At 42.7% G+C, this 21,149-nt stretch overlaps 1 protein-coding gene across 2 annotated transcripts in view; it reads right to left on the reverse strand.

Moving 5' to 3' along the window:
- Positions 1 to 21,149, reverse strand: part of slc35f3b (solute carrier family 35 member F3b) — a gene marked incomplete at both ends in the record, with an annotated part of 207,838 nt that overhangs the window by 25,350 nt on the left and 161,339 nt on the right. The window contains one exon of one of the 2 annotated variants that reach the window (XM_084322278.1): positions 13,105 to 13,450. In XM_084322278.1, the coding sequence (XP_084178404.1) occupies positions 13,105 to 13,450 (346 nt within the window). The remainder of the gene's footprint in view (positions 1 to 13,104; positions 13,451 to 21,149) is intronic. The other variant, XM_084322279.1, reaches the window with a different exon arrangement.

The raw sequence follows: 21,149 nt of genomic DNA on the forward strand, positions 1-21,149 counted from the left end.
GTTATCGCGATATGATTTTTTTCCATATCGCCCAGCCCTATACTGGACCCTGGACTGGCTGACATTCCCCCTTGTGTTCCGACCCTGGACTGGAGGACTACCCTGAATTGTGAACAATCCCTTTTTCTGTCTGCGAGCCTGTTTTGTGTTTTTGACCCCCAGACTGAATCACGACTATTTTATTGCTTTTCCCTCTGGATTATGCCCTGAATTCAATAAATACTTGTATTGATTGATATTGCTCTTGTGAGGACATTCAAATGTGTTTGTATTTGAACCGTGGCGAGCCTGAACACTACCAGGGCCGTATTCCCCGTACCTGGTTCAACTAAGTCGATCAAAAGTCCCATTATCCAGATTCAATTAACCCGATGATTGAAACCAGGCTTTCCCTGTTCCTCGAACGCTGATTCACTCTCATTAATTCGAACCAGACTTGATACTCAGGATAATTGCGCACGGCCGCCTCACCTGAAAAGTCAGCAAGTGTTGATCGCAGAAATCCAGATTTTCTAACGGCATTGATTGATTGAAAACTTTATTAACAGATTGCAGAATGGGTACAATACAGTATGGCTCAATAGCCTCGCCGACAAGTTAAATGCATATCCATAGGCTAATTTTAAGTCCCTCATTACCCCAATCAATCAGATTATATTTCTTTAAATGTGCCTGCTGGCAGTAGTGTCATAATCACGGCGAGAGCCTTCCTCACCCCTTCTCCTTCCACACCCTTATATGGGCAGCATCCGACACCAGCATTCCCACGCTGCCAGAGGGACATCAATCAGCGCGGCTGTGAGGGATTCCCTCATCAACAACCCCTACATCTACCCACGGATCCTGTTCTCCCTCGTCGCAGTTTTCTCCTAACAACCTAGGTACGACGACGCACACTAGCATTGCTGCTCTTTCCTTGTTGCATACCGTGTCCTAATCTTTGTTCTCCCTGTGCCTGTGCCTACGCCGTCTCCCAAGACACCACCCACCTGGACGCTCCTGTGCTGCACGAGGAGTGCACCTGCTCGCGCCTATTGCACATTCCTGTACATTCATACCTGTCTGCTTGGTGCCTACATTAAAACCAACCTAAAACGCTCCATTCTCTCTCCTGTGTTCTGCTATTGGGCTCTGCCACTGCTGCCCTAACAAGTAGGTTTAATGGAATGAATAATCGAATGAGATCTTGCTAGCGAAAATAATTACTCTTTCAGAATAAGTAGATAAAAACAAGCCCAAAGAGTATCTAATTGATACAAAATACAAATTAATAGATACTTATGAGGATATCTGTACTGTATGCGCTTAGGTATCATGTACTATATAAATACATGGTTCCCAGCGCTTTCAAGGCGCTACCCCCGAAATAACATGTCAGAGAGGCTTGGAGGCTATACAGTTTCACTATTAATCAGGTTTGAATCTGTTTCGGACATCATCCATACATGCATTGAATTGTTTAACCTTTGGTTTATACCAGTGACACCAGTCATGTTCATCGCCCTCTTGTGCATCATCAGATAACAGTGCTTGAACAGATAAATGCATTTTCTCAAATTCATTCATCAAAACGTCAAAGGCTTGCAATTGCTCATTCACTTTTCTCAAGTCACGTCCACGTCATCAAATCCGTCAAACAGCGCATCTCCTCAGACATTTTAGTCCCAGTTACAATATCACAATAACGAGTGAGTGACAGTGATACAATTCAACAATCCACAGATTCAGATTCGTCGTAATTCACATCCACAATCCACGCATAAAGACGCTTCTATTTATGCTTGAATGAAACACAATCCAGGGCTCCGTTAAGCAAATACATCCACAGCGGAGAATATGAAACGATACAGAGCAAAACGCCCGATAGGTTTCATACATTAAAAATATCCCTGCGGGATTCACATTTGCAAGGCTCTGTTATCAACTATGATATTGGGAACCTGGAGCTCCTGGCAGTCAAACTGGCCTTGGAGGAATGGAGGCACTGGCTGGAGGGTTCAGAGATCCCCTTCCTGGTCTGGACGGACCATAAGAACCTCGCCTACATCCAGACGGCCAAGCGCCTGTATCTGTTAATAAAATGTTCATTCAATCAATCTGCGCGGTGATTGATTGAATGAAATTTGTATTAACAGATTGCAGAATGGGTACAATACAGTACGGCTCAATACACACAATTGTTAAGGGGATGCAGACCAGAGAAAGACTTTCATCTTGTTTACATCAGGGTCCCCCATTTTCAATTCATAATGAATTGTAAGTAAGGGTGCAACTAGCACCGTGCAATCCATTCTTTGTGGATCTAGCCCATAGTGTGTGTCGCGACTCGTGAGCGCCGTATAGCTATGACGGGCATTATTTAGGACAAAGTAAATCCATAGGCTGAATATGATTTATTATCAGCATTTTAGCTCTATTATTTTACATTTCAAAGCCCCCTCTAGAAAAACGAAGCACAAAAACATAATTCAGAATGGTATAATGGGATCTGTGAGGAAGGGAGCTGGCATTTTTTTGCGAGGGCGTGGCCAGTTTATCCAGCTAACTGAACTAAACCCTGCGCTGGAGCAGGTTCAAACTTTTTGATCTGTTGCCATAGTGATTTAGACAAACGTGCTTCGGGGAACGGAAAAGTCGGATTTATGTCAAGTTATCCTGAAAATTATCCGGCTAAGTCAGTTAGCCAGGTATGAGGAACAGGGCCCAGGTTCATCACAATATACAATATACAATACAGAGTAAAATGAACAGTAACAGTGAGGTACAATGCAGAGGTACAAAACTTAGGGTAGGGTGCAAATGAGGTATGAATGTAGTGCAAATCTCTTTAATAATAGATAAATATAGTGTGTTAAAGAGTCTAAAGTGAATAAAGTGAGTGGTAAGGTGAGTGTTTGTTTAAAGTGAGTGTGTACATGTGGATGTGTGTGCAGTGAGTGTAGATGATGGGTTGTTACATAGTGTCATTGACATTGAGCATCCTGATGGCCTGGGGATAGAAGCTCCTTCCGAGTCTCTCTGTACTGGCCATGAGACTCCGGTAGCGCTTGCCTGACCGCAGCAGTTCAAAGAGGCAGTTGTTTTGGTGACTAGAGTCTTTGATTATTCTCTTAGCCTTGGCCCTGCAATGCTTGTTATAAACGTTCTGGAGAGTGGGAAGCCCACCTCCAATTGTGTGCTCGGCTGAATGGGCCACTCTCTGTAGTCTGCTGTGGTCTTGTGCGGTGCTATTCCCAAACCAGTACATGCATGTACACAGATGCACATACTGTGTTTAAGTCCGCACATGTACACTTGAGTGTGTGCGACTGTGCGTACATACTGTATGTGTGTGTGTATATTTCCTCAGATGTCCCTGCTGGCATGTGTGTACGTAATGTAATCTGACCTGATGTGAGGAGACTTCTGCCCCATGTCTGTGTGCTTTGAGTCATGCTGAGGAGCACTACTAGAATAGCATCTGTTGAATAATCCTATGATCCATCCTTGTACAACAGCAGCACATCCAAACTGGTACGTCGTACGCTGGTAATATGTGGTTGCTTACACGATGGAGCTGGTGCAATGCTGATATTTGGACACTGTCTGCACTGTAATTTATATACTGTAGGTTACAGCTCAGTTTCAATTTGTGAATATGAACAAGTCTCTACTTAACACTTTGCATGCCACGCCCGAGAATATTCGGGTTATCACCCCCCGGGTTGAATGCCCACTCACGAGAATATTCGTTTTCCTCTTCTTTTTTTTTTATTAGCGATCTGAAATCATATTTCATCAACCGAGTCTACCGTTGGAACTCCAGCCACCCCAGGCGCTCAGATGTGAAAAAAGCGCCCCCTATCGTCTCCCAGATGGTAATTCACCCTTTTGGATTGAACTCAATGAAAATGAATGAGAAAAAAAAATCCGGACTCCACATTTTACTTCTCACTCAGCGTCGATCGGCTTCACTCTGGAGCCTCAGAGCAGCGGAGATTATGTGTTTTTACAGTATACACGGTGGATCAATAAAAGGATAGATTTTTTCGAATGGCGATCAGGAATTGGAATAATCCATTTGGATACCATCTGATCTCAGGTAAGGAATCTATGTTACCAGTCTTAGGATAATCAGACTCGTTTTCACAGAGATATAAGCGTTTCCCATATGTGTACCCCAGGCTGTTTGACTGTGCGAGCGGTCAGGAAATAGGAGCATCGATTATCAGCGCGCGGCATGCGTACACATATACTATCGATAATCTAGCGTTTATTTGAAAACGATTCATAAATAGGCCGAAAAATGACAACGTTCTAGAATATTCCAGTAAAGAGCGATTATCATGAAATCCTCTTTTTTCTCCGTGAAAATGAGGGGTTTTCCAAATGCTATGAAACGGAAATGAACCGATAAAAAAACAATCTGCTTCGACAATGTTGACTGGAAATGAGTCATTGATAATGCGACGGGCAGATTAGACACATAGCCATAATTTAAAACATAGATTAGGCGATATTAACGTTAACATTGAAGTGGATGTGGGCACGCAAGCACTAAATGTGCGCCCCCTTCTGGGCATTCAAAGTGTTAAAGGAACTACTGGTATGATTTCACCAATATATCATTGTAAATCCAATGTCAATACCTTGGCAGTATTACAGAAGAATGATGAGGCCGATGATGATGAAAGATAATTGACGAGACCGGATATGGGTAGATTATCTGATGCTGAGCTGTAGACCTCCATTTAAATAAAACCTGTTTGGATATAATTGATCAAACAAAAATTATATGAACTCACAAATGTACACACTAATTCATTGTCAATAGACAAACTCCAGAAAGTGTCACTTGATGACATCACAAGATATTGATTTAACTGTCCAAGATTTCAAGTATTACTCTGGTATCATCTAGCTACATTACAATAAATTAGGGATTCAAGCACAAAGTGTAGAAACCCTATTGTTTTTTTGTGATTTTTTTTTTTTTATTAATCTTCTTCAGAAATGCTTTTGCAAATTCCTGTGAGCTGGTAAATGGTGGCAACATGAACTTTGACCCATTGATTGGCAACATGAACTTTGACCCATTGATTGGAAGTTCTGGGTAAAATGCTCTCCAACAGATATGACCCCACTTGGCCTAAAGGGGGCGCTATAATTAAAGTTCAAACTTTTGAACTTTAAAAGGTCAGAACTCCTACGCCATAAGTCCGATTTACACAAAACGTATCCAGCTATATTCAGTCTACAAATTTGCCTCAAGGATCCATAAAGTCTGCCATATTGGATGTTCCACCATTTGGGATTTTATGCTAAATAAATGTTTTACTCCTACTAAACTGTAAGTCCGATTGCTACCAAATTTGCTGTGGATCGTTATTGGATGAAGCTTCCTTCAGCTACCTCTTAGCGCCCTCATACAGGCTCATAGCACTCAAAGTGATTCTTCTTATTTTCTTTAGCAACTTCAGAATGTTACCTTTCAAAAGAGCTGACCAAGCTCAGAGACCATGCTATAAGTATAAAGCTAAGCTTTGCAAAAAAAAAGTAGACAAATCGCTTTTGTTTTCTGCAAAATGTGGGTGATGCTTAACGCATTGGGCGCCATACCCGAGTATAGTCGGGGTTGGCCGCCAACCGTTGAGCGCCAAAACCAGAGTATACTCAGGTTTAGATCCTTTGATCTTTTTCCTTTGATCCCCGTTCTATACACTCAGCCGGAGCTCCCTAGGTCTCCCTGGCTCATCTGCCTACGTTGGAATTGCAATGATGATCGAATCTCACCAGGTGGCAGTATCGCCTACCTTTTGAACTGGGAACTGGGGATATCACTCGTCTTCTGATCCACTCCGGCTGTATCCGCCTAGGAGTGGATCACAACATAGCAATCGTGGAAGATTTGGTGCATCAGAGCTATTATTTCCCGTATGGTAGCCATGCCCAATATACACAAGTAATTGCGATCGCCATGGGATCGACTGGGATTTATTAATTTTGGAGTACTTTCTATCTTAGATAACCTGCTAGTATTTTTTTAACGTAAAACATGCTTCTGTACCGATCACAGTGTCGTAGTTTACCGGACATAAAACTTGCTTTTGGTAACAATCACAGTTTTGAGTTACCCCCCCCTTGATGATTTTGTGAAGACACATATGTACATGGTATATACCTTTGATTTGGAAGTATTTGGGGTATTTCGGGCGAGCAACAAGAAAGATTTGGGCATATTGCATATAACGCGCCATATCTCGCGATCTATGAAAAAAGACATTATTAGTTTGGAAAGGGTGATATTTAGCATGTAATAGTGCACAAACTACAGTATGTAGAAATTAACTCGTTAGTCAGTGATGGGCTATGAACAATGCCTGTCAAATGAGCCATACTATTGTCTCCATAGCTATAATACAGAACACACGATGGGTCTGCAAACATAGCTAAAATGGTCAATAACACTGGCGCCATTGAGTAAAGATGGGAAAAGGGCGTGGCGCTCAATGAGTTAAGAGGTTAAAGTTAGTATAAGGATTGTTTGCAATCTTGATGATCAATATTGGCTTGAAACCCGCAGATCGCTGCTTGTGGCTATATTTTAGTACAAACACACACACACACAGACACTTGACTTCCATGACCATTTCAAAGGGAGTTATTATTTATATTTAGATAAAAAAGAATGGGTACAATACAGTATGGCTCAATACACACAATTGTTAAGGGGATGCAGACCAGAAAAATACTTTAGTCTTGTTTACATCAGGGTCCCGCATTTTCAATTCATCATAACATATATGACATACATGACATACAGATAGACAGTACTGTTCCATCCGGACATTTATGACATACCAGATCTACAAATATCCAGTACTGTTTAAGAGTACAACACCTGTCACAGACCCTGGCGTTGGAAACTCTGATTAAGAGACAGGGGTGGGGGGAAACTGTACATTGGAGGGGGTTGGGTTTGGACAGTTACTAGGGGTGGGAACCACCAGTTTCATCACGATAAGATACAATATCGATTCTTTGGACAACGATACGATATTTGCCGATATCACAAAGTCTCTCTCTTTATACCTTCTCCCTATCTCTCCCCCTCAGCCCACCATCACCACCCTCTCTCCCTCTCTGCAGGTAGCAGAGATAAGGCTCTCCTTCAGTGGGCTGTGGCTAATGCTCCAGCAGCACAGTCAGTCTCTCATACTAATGGTTCCAGTGACCCCTGCTCCTCCATGCTACAGCGTGAGGCTGAACATGTCACTCTTAGCTAGGCAGGCTATCAGCCAGTGGGCACGACCAGGATGTTCCAAATAAAGTGACTGACAGCCAAGACAGAGACGGGGAGGAACCGAGACTCTCAAGCTACTTCCATCACCAGCTCGTGGGAAAATAAGCAAGACAAGGGACTTTAAATTAACAGAGTGAATTGTGAAATTGTTTATACCAGTAAAAGCAAAGGAGGCTTATTTGATTTGAGAAACACATTTGTTATGTTCAGGGTCTTAGAAACATGTTAAAAATGTTTACTCGGAATGTCATTCACTGGATCTTTTTTTTTAATATATTTTGGGTGCATACTGATGACGTATTTCATGAGTAAACTAGGCTAACGATTTGTCTAGTTTTTAGATCAAATTGAGAAAATATTTTATTTACAATATTGAAACTGACATTCCTGATATTTACTGTAAGTAGTTGATTGCAGAATCTAGTATGCTAGCTAGCTGTCACGAAGAACAAAAAGTCTGCCTTTTCTAAAGAGCTCCAGGAGGCTAAAACCGGGACCTTTGCCAACCATCTGGTGAAACACAACCAAAGCTTTTGATCCAGTACAGCTGGTCTGGTGATGATTGTATTACATGCACTCGCACTAAAGCGTATTCCAATAGTTATCCAGTACTTCAAACTAACTGAGGGGGTGAGCGTCAAGATCCTCAACTTAATTTCCAGGTAAGTGCATACACTGTACACTTCATTTACACTGTACACTTTTATTTATTTGTAAGGTCGCTTCCACACCTGAGCTCTTTGGTCCGCTTTCATCGAACCCTGGTTGGTTTCCTCTGGTAGTCTGGTTGGTTTGGTGTGAAAGCGCATGCACTCTGGTTGGTTTCCTCTGGTAGTCTGGTTGGTTTGGTGTGAAAGCTCATGAACTCTGGTTGGTTTCCTCTGGTAGTCTGGTTGGTTTGGTGTGAAAGCTCATGCACTCTGGTTGTCAAGTCAAGAGTTTTATTTGTCACGGCATACGAGTATACAATGAAATGCGGGTGGTCTTGCCCACAACGATGTGCAATACAGTGGGTACAACATATAATAGAATCCAATACAAAAAACATTGTGCAATAACAGGTAACAGGTAACAGGTAACATGGTGTGACATCAAAATCGGTATCTGTACATAGTTATTTACAGAGCATATAGGACATGCTAGGTAGCTTTACTTGGTTTCCTCTGGTAGTCTGGTTGGTTTGGTGTGAAAGGTCGTGAACTCTGGTTGGTTTCCTCTGGTAGTTTGGTTGGTAAATAAAAAAGAACAGGAGTGGTTCTTGTATAGTAAATAGATGGATATAGCAAGATAGCATAAGGATATATAGTATAACTGTAGATTGTATAGTATAGCATTGTATAGTAGTGTACATAAGACCCAGTGCCTCATCCGTAGCTAACATTGTATTGCACTATCGCAGGACCTTAGCATGTCTTACCATGCTTTTTGTAAACTTTATGTACATTATACCTATTATGTCTTATTCTTATTACTTGTATTATTGCACAAATGTCTTATTCTCATTCCTATTCGTATTACTTGTATTATTGCACAATCGCTGCGGGCATGACCTCCCGCATTTCACTGTATGCTTGTATGCCGTGACAAATAAAACTCTTGACTTGACTTGACTTGACTTGACTTGGTTTGGGTTGGTGTGAAAGCTCATGAACTCTGGTTGGTTTCCTCTGGTAGTCTGGTTGGTTTGGGGTGGTGTGAAAGCTCATGAACTCTGGTTGGTTTCCTCTGGTAGTCTGGTTGGTTTGGGGTGGTGTGAAAGCTCATGAACTCTGGTTGGTTTCCTCTGGTAGTCTGGTTGGTTTGGGGTGGTGTGAAAGCTCATGAACTCTGGTTGGTTTCCTCTGGTAGTCTGGTTGGTTTGGGTTGGTGTGAAAGCTCATGAACTCTGGTTGGTTTCCTCTGGTAGTCTGGTTGGTTTGGGGTGGTGTGAAAGCTCATGAACTCTGGCGCAGACCAAACAATAAAAGCTGGTAAATTATGGTGGATATGTGTTGCCAGATTAGATTGAGAGGTTGTCTAGTTCAATTATTCCTGCACAACCTGGCAACCCAGAGTGAACGTACATCTCCTCAATGCCTGTTCACAATCAACCTCCGACAAAAAGGAATGAGGACAAAACTACAAAAATAAAATAAATATTCCTACAAGTTTGAAGCCCCTTTTTTACAATATAACGTTGGCAGGTCTAGGATTCAAAAATGATGTCCAATAAAAGGCTGACCTGCGCAATCACATGACTTTGTATAGAAAGTTTGGTGCACTTGACAAAGTGTAGTGTGAAAGATAACTCAACCAATGAGTCTACTGAACTATAGCTGTGAAAACTACCTTAGTATGAGTTTTTGGGTTGGAAAATATGGTCACCCTAATGGCACCCCAAAGTTTGGATCCGGTTTGAAGGACCTGGATTACTCTTTTGAAAATGTCAGATTGACAGCTCTATGGAAATGGCTGATGGCATCAAGTCTTATGCATGCATTGCATCCAGACACCTTGCGGCAATGTGCCAATTAAGGTACAACAGGTGGTAGCACTGCCAGCTTTCAGGCATCCAGTCCGCATCAACAAAGATAATGCAGTAACTGCGCATTATAAAAAACAGAATATACTCCTGATGACTTTATGATTCATAATGTATTTTACATATATAAACTCCTTCGCATTGTACACAGGCAGCCCGTTCCAATATACAGGTCTGGTCTGATTGGATAATAATTAGGGATGTCCGATATTATCGGCCTACCGATATTATCGGCCGATATCGGCATTAAAATGTGATATCGGAAAATATCGGTATCTGTTTAAAAAAAAAAAAAAAAAAATTTTTTTTTTTTTTTACATTTCTATAATCTTTATTTACCCAGGCAAGCAAGTAAGAACAAATTAAGATTTTATTTATTGTCAAAGGTATGCATAATGTTGTGTTAATTCCACAACAAGAGATATGTTAATTACCTGAAATTATTCCATTTTTGGGGGGGGAAACCCTGCATATATCGGTATCGGTTGATATCGGTTTATATCGGTATCGGAAATTAAGAGTTGGACCATATCGGTATATCGGTATCGGTAAAAAAGCCAATATCGAGCATCCCTAATAATAATCGAATTGTGGTTGTCCCTTAAGAAACCTTAGTCTGTGGGACCTGGCTGACTCCCAACAAAGTGCCCTAATGTTTTCAAAGGTCTAATCCTTGTTTTGGCAGTAAGCAGTCATTTGAACAGAATGGCATTACATGACGTGAGCCACATGGAGCCGGGCATGTGCTCAGAGGAGCAGGGGGTTTCTCAGTGGGGAAAGTGCTAGAATGTTTACGATTATTTTAAGGAAAGGATGTTATAAATACCTCAGGCTTTGAAGTGCACTATGAAGTAAGATTACCCTAGCCACGGAATGATGTGCTATGCAATGTTTTATAGGGCCACTTTAGTCAAAATGAATACATAAACACTTGAATTCAATCAACTGCAGTACATGTGGTAAATTCCCCATTATTTGTTATGCTGGGTATTATTATTTCCAGTCAGGCACTTCTTCGGACAGCCCAGGGGTCCTAGTGTGGTGTTAAATGCAGGTGGTGTCTTGCCGGCACATGTTCCAATGCTGTCACATGATGGAGTTTCCAGTTAGCTGGATTCTATATGTGTAGCCTGTAGCTTGGAATACCTTTTGCAACGCTGAATTCACTATGCAGTAAAGGAATATATCATCAACCAATGGATATATCGATCTACCAGATGGCGATCGATAACTGGGAAATCATTTTGGGGATCCAACCGGCCCACGGTAAGATCTTTTTCACGTAAATTACACGCTGATCAGGCCTTGCTTTGATAGCCAACCAGCCGATCAGCGAATGTGGCTACTGAGGCTAACGCGGTTATTGGTAATCAATAATCAGAAACGACGTCCCCCGCCCCCCCCTTTCATGCATTCATGGTGGACCATGAATACTGACAATATGCATTTTGCGTTTTAGCTCTAGCTTCTGTAGGGCCAAAACGCTGTTCGATTTAATGTTATTAGCTTAGAGCCCTGTATCTCTCCTTCCAGGAAATATACTAGTCCAAATCCCATATAACGCTTATATTCACGAGGCTATAAAATGAGAACGTATTGATGACATTTTTTTTTCTTTAAGCCATTTTGAAGGGACGGTTTATGGTCTCAATTGACAATGAGAATGGACAGATAGCAATACTATAAAGTATAGATTTAGCTCTACAAACAGCCCCATGCACAATGAATACGTGTTATGATAAGGTGGCCGTGTACAGTGGGTCCGGCTATCACCCGTGGCCGTCAATGTGTTAACATAAACATAGTTAACATAAACATTGTTTACATAAGCATTGTTAACATAGACATTGTTAACATAAACATTGTTAACTGGTTCTGCGCCAAAAACTAGTATACTCGGTATTGCCCGCCATGCGTTCAGTGCCAGAAACGAGTTAACTCGTTTATTCGCTATATCAATTCATAATTCATAGCTGCAGCCTCTGGTATACCCTTCAGACCCTGTCTGAGCTGGCAGACGGTCAACACCGCCCTCTACTGCCATGCGGAGCTATTGCATCCCATTTGAAATGGGCTGGTGTGTTTTAGGAGCCGATCTGAGCCGGGCGGGCGGGGTTTAAATACTCAGGCGAGCCAGGGACTTACAACAAATGTGAATATTAACCCTGCCCGCCCGTCCGCGTGTAAAGTTTCGTAATGTCGGGGACATGATCGCTGTGGATAACTGGAATGGCGATCAGATAATTGGATTATTTTGTTTGCATTACATCAGAGACAAGGTAAGAACACTATATGAAACCTTGCGTTGATCTGATATTTATTTCTACCGCGATCAAAGCTATCTGTGTGTAGGTGTATGTGCTTATTACCGTTGACTGCGGGGGGGCGGGCGAGCACCCCGCTACGATGGCCATTTCATGTATGCACAACGAGATATAATAATGATAATCTAGCGTTGATTTCAGGATGATTAGATAATCAGCCGAAAAATTACAACGTGATGACTGGATTACACTAAAATGCCTTTTTCTCGCCTTTTTCCTGGAATTACTCAAAAGCACCCAAACCATACTCTATTCAAAACGGTATAAAACGGAAATGTACGGATGAAAAAACAATCTGTTTTGGGCATGTTGACTGGAAGCAACTCACTGACAGTCGACGCCGTTATTAGACCCATAGATATAATATAAGATATATATATATATATATATCTTTTTATTATCTTTTTTCCCCCTCCTTTCTCCGATTTTTCTCCCATCCCACTGTTAGTCGTTATGCCAATTCCCAACCCCTTCCTGGTTGTTGCGCACTTTCCCCTACTGTTGGTCCGAGAGGCCGGAGACTGTCACATGCTTTCCTCCGACGCATGTGCAGCCAGCCGGCAGCCAGCCTGGCAGTGCAGATTCTCACTGGGAGAGTGTAACGTGTGGGAGGCCGCACTACCTCTCTCCAGATCCTACCCTCGCTGAGCAGGCGCCCCGACCGAACTGTAGGGGTCGCTGTCCACAACGCCCAGGACCCACCCGCCAGCTTTCCCCACCCCCTAATACTGCCAATTGTATTAGTGTGAACGGCCAGCCAAGCTGGTGACAACGCCGGGAGCTGGATTCGAACACCACCTGACTGCCCAAGATATATTTTAAGCACTCGCAAATGTCGCAGTCTAAAACTATATCCATTGAATAAAGACCTGGCGATGAAGGGGGATCAGCGCCCCCTGCTGCTAGTGTCCCAGCACGAAAGAGGTACACCACTGACCTTGAATAAGCCCCCCCCCCACACACACTTTTCTTCTTACCTGAATCTCTGTCTGGGTGTCTGTCTCTCCGGACTCTTGCACAGGTGGCCGATGTAGTAGAGGGGGAAGAAGAGGCAGTTCCAGGTGGTGGCGAACCAGGTGAGGGTGAAGGGCGCGTCAAACTGCTTAAAGGTCAGCTTGGCCAGCTGGGTGGAGCCCGCCCATGACGAGCAGACACATATCACCATGGCAACCCCCCACAGCGCCTTCTGCACCTGGATGGTGGTGATGCGGACGCAGCAGCGAAGCCGCCGCTTGACGGCCACAGTCTCAGCCCCCACCGCCGCCTCCGCCACCGGCTGTCTTTCTGCCGGGCCCACCACACTCTCCCTGGACCGCTCCTCCCCTTGACACACACACACACACACACACACACACACACACACACACACACACACACACACACACACACACACACACACACACACACACACACACTATCGTTAGATTCATGACACCAACTGTCGGCGTTGACGCATGAATTTATAGGGAATCTAGGGCACTGTAAAAGAAGGAAGGGTCATTATGTCACTGTGTAGCACATTGGTGCCAAGCGTCATTTAAAGAGGTTGTTATCTCGGACGTCAGAATCATCTGCAATTTGTTGCATTGTTAACTAGCTAACGTTTATCTATTTGGTTGATGTATATTTCCTCAGATAGCTTGTATATTTTAACATCGTCATTCAGCTGACGCTTTTATCCAAAGCAACTTGCAAATGTACAGTCAGCAGGAGGGGTACGCCTCTGAGGTTAGGAGGTATTGTTCGTCTAGCGCTGCCAAACTTAGAGATCAAGCTTGGCCAGCTGGGTGGACACACTGGCCTTCGCAAGGGGATCAAACCTGTGTTACCTTCCAGGTACAGGACAGACTCTCTAACCTTCGGACCGTCCTCCATCCTAAGTGAGTAGCGTAGTAGGAAATAGGGACACTCCGATTCCGAATCCATACCGATTCCAAGTCCTACACTTTCAGTATCGGCCGTACAGAGCACTCATCTGATCCATCACTTTGACTGAACAGTAGAGACTTAGACAGTTTGAGGTCATTGGACAAAACTGAGGTGTATAATCATCTTTCTCCATTAGAGAAATTATGAAAAAGACATGTTATGCATTTCTTGGTATTTCTTCCTCCAATACAGATAACAATCAATCAAACAAACCATCAAACATTAAATCAATCAAACAAACCATCAAACATTCAATCAATCAAACAATAAAACAATCAATCAAACAAACCATCAAACATTCAATCAATCAAACAAACCATCAAACATTCAATCAATCAAACAATAAAACAATCAATTAAACAAACCATCAAACATTCAATCAATCAAACAAACCATCAAACGTTCAATCAATCAAACAATAAAACAATCAATCAAACAAACCATCAAACATTCAATCAATCAAACAAACCATCAAACATTCAATCAATAAAACAATAAAACAATCAATCAAACAAACCATCAAACATTCAATCAATCAAACAAACCATCAAACATTCAATCAATCAAACAATAAAACAATCAATCAAACAAACCATCGGACCACATCCCAAATAGGAAACTCATGCTCTAACTGGCTGCCATTGAACTGACACACTTACTAAACTGTGCGTGACCCTGCATGCAAAAAAAAAAACATTTGGCAGTCCACTAAAGGGAACCCGCCCCCGCATCAGTCTTACTACACATCGGGCCGGGCTGGTGACCTTTTTACTTCAGTTGAATAGATGTACTCGCAGCATTGTCTTTGAAGCTACATCTCAATGCATTAGAGATGATTTGTGTCTTTTCATTCAACCTTTATTTCAGTCTAGAAAATCTCTCCCGCTTGCTTAGTAATCGTTAAGCTCTAAAAATAATTCTGTGAATCAAGGTGGTCCTAGCAAATTTCCTGACGAGTGATTAACGAGGGGAATTATGTAAATCTAACGAGGCGATTTGTATTTTATGCCATGCCCGCATTTCTTTTTAATTCCATAATTCCGTGCATTGTTCCACAGCTGTGATGAGTGCAGAGAAAATCTGCAATTACCCTTTGAAGTACAGCACCGTAATTCAGATCGCTCATTCAAGAGAATCTTCAGTGACTTCAGGTCGTCTTATGTGTTTCCGTCCCCCGTCCCCCCAATAGATTATAAATAGCCTCCTTTCACAGTTTAATTGAACTGGAATGTAATCAATCAGACCTGTGCCTCACCAATTCTGATGATCAGGTGTGTCAGGCCACAGGCAAACAGAGGACGAAGGAGGACGGGTCTGATATCCAATCTGGGCCAATGTCTACTTTGCCCCATGCATTACAATGGCGTGTGTGTGTGTGTGTGTGTGTGTGTGTGTGTGTGTGTGTGTGTGTGTGTGTGTGTGTGGCTCACACATTGTAATAACATTATTCCAATTATTGTAATCTACATGCTGACATGCTTTCCTTTGCCCCCTTCCAAAACGTACCGTGAAACATTCGGTACAATGTACAGTACAGCGTGTTTTTCAATCTAGTTTTTAACAGGAGGTATGTTGACAAAAAACGACCGAAAAGATTAGAACTGTTGTTGTTGATGATGACAAAGCCCTTTGAGCTCTACCCCCCCCCCCCCCCCCTGGATGCGTCTATACTTTAAGCAAATGGCTTGTCCTTCTGCGTTCCCGTTTTGCGCTCTGATTGGCCATGCACGTTTCTGGTCATGTGACATGTGCGCCAATCGTGGGACGGCAAGTTCTGCGCCTATTTCCGGGTCTAACAGCCTGCAAACTACCTAACGCCTAGTTTATCACTGGTTAAGCTTAGGCGACTCTTTCGCAGTTGGTTAAGGTTAGAGTTTGGAATCAGGGCAGGCGTTCTATCGCATTGCTCTAAGACAAACTCTAACCTTAACCAACTTCGAAAGAGCGCCTAAGCTTAACCGTCCAAAAACTTGCCGTCCCACGATTGGCGCACATGTCACATGACCAGAAACGTGCGTGGCCAATCAGAGCGCAAAATGGGAACGCGGAAGGACAAGCCACTTGCTTAAAGTATAGAAGCCCCCTGGATGTCAAGAAAATCAAGCCATTTCAAATGCCCAATTTGCTTCCTTTGAAATATTGCATAATATAAACAGGCTCCGATTGGCCCATCAGTCAATCCCACTATGTCTGATTGGCTCATCAGTCAACCCCACTATGTCTGATAGGCTCATCAGTCACATCTAGCTGAGTGGTCAGTGAGTCAAGCACTACTACACTGCCTGTGGTGTGTGAGACAGAGTTATCCTGCACTGCTGCCAAACCTCAAGAAGGCCACGCCCCTTCAGCCTTCAGGGAGTTGGCTGTGCTCGGAGAGGGTGACCTAAAAATGGTAAATGCTGCGGGCGGCTATGTGGCGTAGTGGGCAAGGCGCTCGCCGCGAATGTGGGCAGCATGAGCCTCCCACGCGTTACTCCTCGCCACTGAGAGATCGAGCTGCGCAGGTGAAAAGATGCGACTGCTGTTACCTCAAGTACCGGAGGGGACTTGTGCTATGTATGACTTAGTCCACATTGCAGCCGGCTTGTGGGAGGCAAGAAACAGCGTTCGTGACAGGGGAGGGTTGAATTGGATGATACGAAATTGGGATGGGAGAAAATATAGAAAATGGGAGAAAAAGTGGATAAAAAAAAAAAGGTAAATGCTGCATTTATATAGCACTTTTATCCAAAGCGCTTTACAATTTGTTCCTCACATTTTACCCATTCACTCACACATTCACACACAGCGGAGGCAACCATGCAAGGTGCCAACCTGCAGTTAGGGGTTAAGTGTCTTGCTCAAGGACACTTCGACACACTGCCCGGGAGAAGCTGGAATTGAACCGGGAACCTCAGGATTACCAGACGACTGCGCTACCTCCTGAGCCACTGTCGCAACCTAAAACACTTCAAATCAAATGATACATATGAAGCTGAGAAAAGTATACTCCTGATATTAACAATCCCACAATACTCTGTCCTCTGGACTTGGCAGTAACAATTCCCCTGTTACAATGATAGGGACACCATACAGTGTGTGAGTGGCATCCTTCGGATGAGACGTTAAACCGAGGTGAATTTGGTCGTTAAAGAACCCAGGGCGCCTATCGCCAAGAGTAGGGGGTTCCCCGACGTTCCTGGCCAAATTCCCAAATCGGCTCTCTCACATCAAGGCCACCTAATAATCATCCCTTCCTCTTAATTCGCTGATATCAATCCCTGTCTCCTGAGCCTTTCAGCGATGATGTAGTGTGATGTGTGCCTGGTGCCAATGGTGTATGGTAGCGATTGAGCCTGTGTAGCCCAGGGTTGGATGCAATTTCCACCCTACATTGTAAAGCGCTTTGAGTGTCTAGAAAAGTGCTATATAAATGCAATGATCATACAAATTTTGAATTCAAGCATGGTGTTGCTCTGCTTTCTCCCCAGTCCCACACACTCACAGTAGGTCCAGCTTTTTAAGACCGCTTCTCTCGCACCGCGATCACTGCCTGTCCTCTCTAAATAGTGCTGCTTGCTCCTGGCTACACTGTCAATTGACCTATCCCAAACCACAACCTCTTTTACCAACTTTAGCTACAGTTGTGATTGGAGGATCAAGAAAATAGGGTGGGGTTTGAGATACAAGAAGATGTCACTTCTAACCATGTGACCTCACCTACTCGCGACATCACTGATCTGGGTAGAGTTTGGAAACGATGCAAACATTTCATGATGGCAGCAGCCCTTAGTCTCAATGAACTTACAAAGGTCCCACGACACAAGTTTTGAAGACTTTTAACACAGTACTGTATTTCATTAACAAAGCTAATCCATTTATTTGCCTTGATTCACCCCTCAATGAAAAAGTACCTTGAAAATAATGTGAACATGAATGTAAATTAGACTGACCCTTATGAACATTAATGGCAAACAAGCCCCTCGAAATTATTTTAATTAAACCATAGTCTTAGGGCGCGTTCACACCGTTTCAATCGAACTATAGTACCTAATCCAGGAAGCAAAGTAGCCTACAGTGCATTGCAGTGTGGCTCTGAAGCAGTGATGCGTTCCTCATGGGACTGGGTTGCACGCCGTGCAACCAAAGATTTGTGAGCAGAAGCGCGTGCACGCACACGCACGGATGTGCACGGCACGCGCGTGCACACAGGCATGCGCTGCACTCGCCGACTGACAATAAAATAAGAAAGGTGTTTCAATATTGTTATTGCTTTGGTTGTTACCTGTTGATCTAATGTGCCTATTGTTAAAATAAATAATTATTTCAAATAAAAATTAAATAATTAATTTCCTAATAATTTGAATGGTGTTTTTATTAGGGATGCACCGATCCGATATTGATATCGGATATTGGCCCCGATATGACTAAAATAGCTGGATCGGGTATCAGGAAAAGTATATATATGTGGGGTCGCCAAAAGAAAATCCTAAATAAAATGAGGTTGTGGTATAAAAAAGTTCCCAAAGTTTTCATGCTGTGACCCCCGAAATAACGGTGTCAGAGAGCCGCGACCCCCACTATTATAGGGGTGGTGTAAAAAAAGAATTTAAAAGGTAAAAAAATTATAATAAAAAGAAATTGGTATGTATTGAATCATGCAAATGTTCAAACACACGCACTAATAAGCATTGGAGGCTTTTAACCATGGCCGGACTGGGAAAATCATTCAGGGCAGGAAATATAGCCCCAATCAGGCCACTTTTTAAGCAGGGGGTCCCCCACCAGGAAATGTTTAGTTACAAAGACTTAATTTACTGCATTCTGGTGCAGGAATTGTTTAATTTGTACCCTTTAAATGCCAGTGTTTGTGATGGCATAACAAATTATATATAAAAAAAAAAAAAAAAAAAAAACAGGCTAGCATGTCAATGATTAGCAACAACACTGATTTTGATGGATTTTTTGTAATGTCAGATTGAAAAAAATACTCACACTCTTACCATAAGGGACATTGTCCTCTTCAAAAACTGCCATGAAATAATTTACTACTTTTTCTTTCATAAATCTAAACTTCAGCCCTGATCATAACCACCACATATTCAATTACACTTCAATTCTAACACTTTAAATGCCAGTGTGTGTGATTGCATCACAAATTATTGTAAAAATAAAAAAAAATCTCCTGGTTGTTCCCCACCTAGGTGATCTAACTATCATGCCGCTGCAACTAAAACACTGGCCTGGCCTGCTTCTAAGTTCAGTGGCCTGACTGCATAAAAAAAGAAAGTGAAAAAAATATATATATATATATTTTTTTAACTCAATACATTCTGGAAATCATCTCGCTACCCCCCCCCCCCCCCCCCCCCCACGGTGGCTCGCTACCCCTAGACCCCCACTTTGGGAACCACTGGTCTAGACCAACGTTTTTGGCTTACTTGAAATACTCATCAAAAAGCAGGCATCCATCACGCCCAATGAAGTGAGCAGCTTCTCCTGCGGAGGAGAGGGGGGGGGTCTCTTTCCTTTATTGTGTTCTGCCTTTACTGACCTTGCTATGCAGGCTAGATTATCTTTCCTGATTAATATCGACCCCTCCCCCCTCTGTGTGTGGCTGCAGTGAGCTAATGTCCCAGGCTCTCTGGGGAGCCAGCAAAACGGCTTAATGCAGTAAGATAAGACAAGTTATTCCTTTATTTTCGGAAATCCGGGCATCATTGGAGCATGGGGGAGGGGAGGTTCAGGTATGGGCAGGGTAATATAAGAAATACATAAATATAGGCAATCAATTAAAATATATATACTCTGAATATAAAAATATGAGAAAATAAAGGTGCAAGTGAGGGCCTGTACTAGGGGTGGGAATCACCAGAGACCTCATGATACGATACTATCGACGATACTTGCGTCACGATACGATAGTATCGCGATACTAAATATATCGCGATACGCTGAGTATTGCAAAAAAATATATATATTTTGATCACATTTTATTTATTACCTTTTTTCAACTGCAAAGTAAAACTTTGTCAACATGTTTTATCTAATAAAATAAAGTTCAGTCTGTTCATCTCACTTCAATAATTTTCATTGCAGAACATGGTATTTTCTCAAGCAGACAGATGTAAACACTGTAATCTGTGTTGCATGTACCTGACAAACTGAACTGTTTGTATTACAGTCATATTCCAACTTAACTGAATGCACATGTGTGTGTGTGGACTACTGTACTATTTCAGGTATTGAAATGAACAATGCAACTTCCTTATAAAAAAAAGTATTATTATTTTTATTTATTTATGAATAATTAAATATCGATACTTGGCGTCCCTGTATCGATACAGTATCGCCACGCAAAGTATCGCGATACTAGTACGTATCGATTTTTTTCCCACCCCTAACTGGCATGATAATACTGTACGTCATACGTTATAGTCTGTGCTGGTTTTGGTGGTTAAGAGGCAGACACACTTTAGTGGTCAGACAGTCCTAATGGTTCTCTGGTTCTGCAGCGGTTAGTTCTGCAGCTGCTGGCAGCGAGCAGTCCATGCCCACGGTTGTGGAGCCTGGTGGAGTGTCGGTTGGTACGGTATGGTTGGTAGAGATGGACGTCCTGTGTGGGAGAGTTCAAGAACAAACAAGCATGTAACCATGCAGACCCGCAACACTACCTGCGAATGTGTCCGACAAAACATCCCTGCCAGAACGTTTGTTCGCTCGCTCGTTCGTTCATGTCGTTCATGACTGGGCAAGTGAGTGATCCCAATTCTCCACACACAGCCCCTGGCAGCAGTCCTGCGCAGCACAGGGAAGGAATGATAATTATTCATATGATGCAATTGAGATGCAATTCGGAATTTATTATGTGTGTGAGATTAGGGTGCTTCATGTGTTCATTGTTTCCCGATGAAAGCAATTCCCTCTGCTGCTTGGCTGCACTGTAACTAACAGTCTCCCACACCAGAGCTGGCACTGGGATGAAAGATGACTCAACGTCATTGTCATGCTATTGCAGTGAAATGATGATTCAGCAGGGAGTACAGAGATGCATGCGCATCACACACACACACTCTCTCTCTCTAACTATACTTATGAGGACTATTGACTACAT

The sequence above is a fragment of the Notolepis coatsorum genome (genome assembly GCF_963971535.1).
Source record: "Notolepis coatsorum genome assembly, chromosome: 9".
NCBI lineage: Eukaryota > Metazoa > Chordata > Actinopteri > Aulopiformes > Paralepididae > Notolepis > Notolepis coatsorum.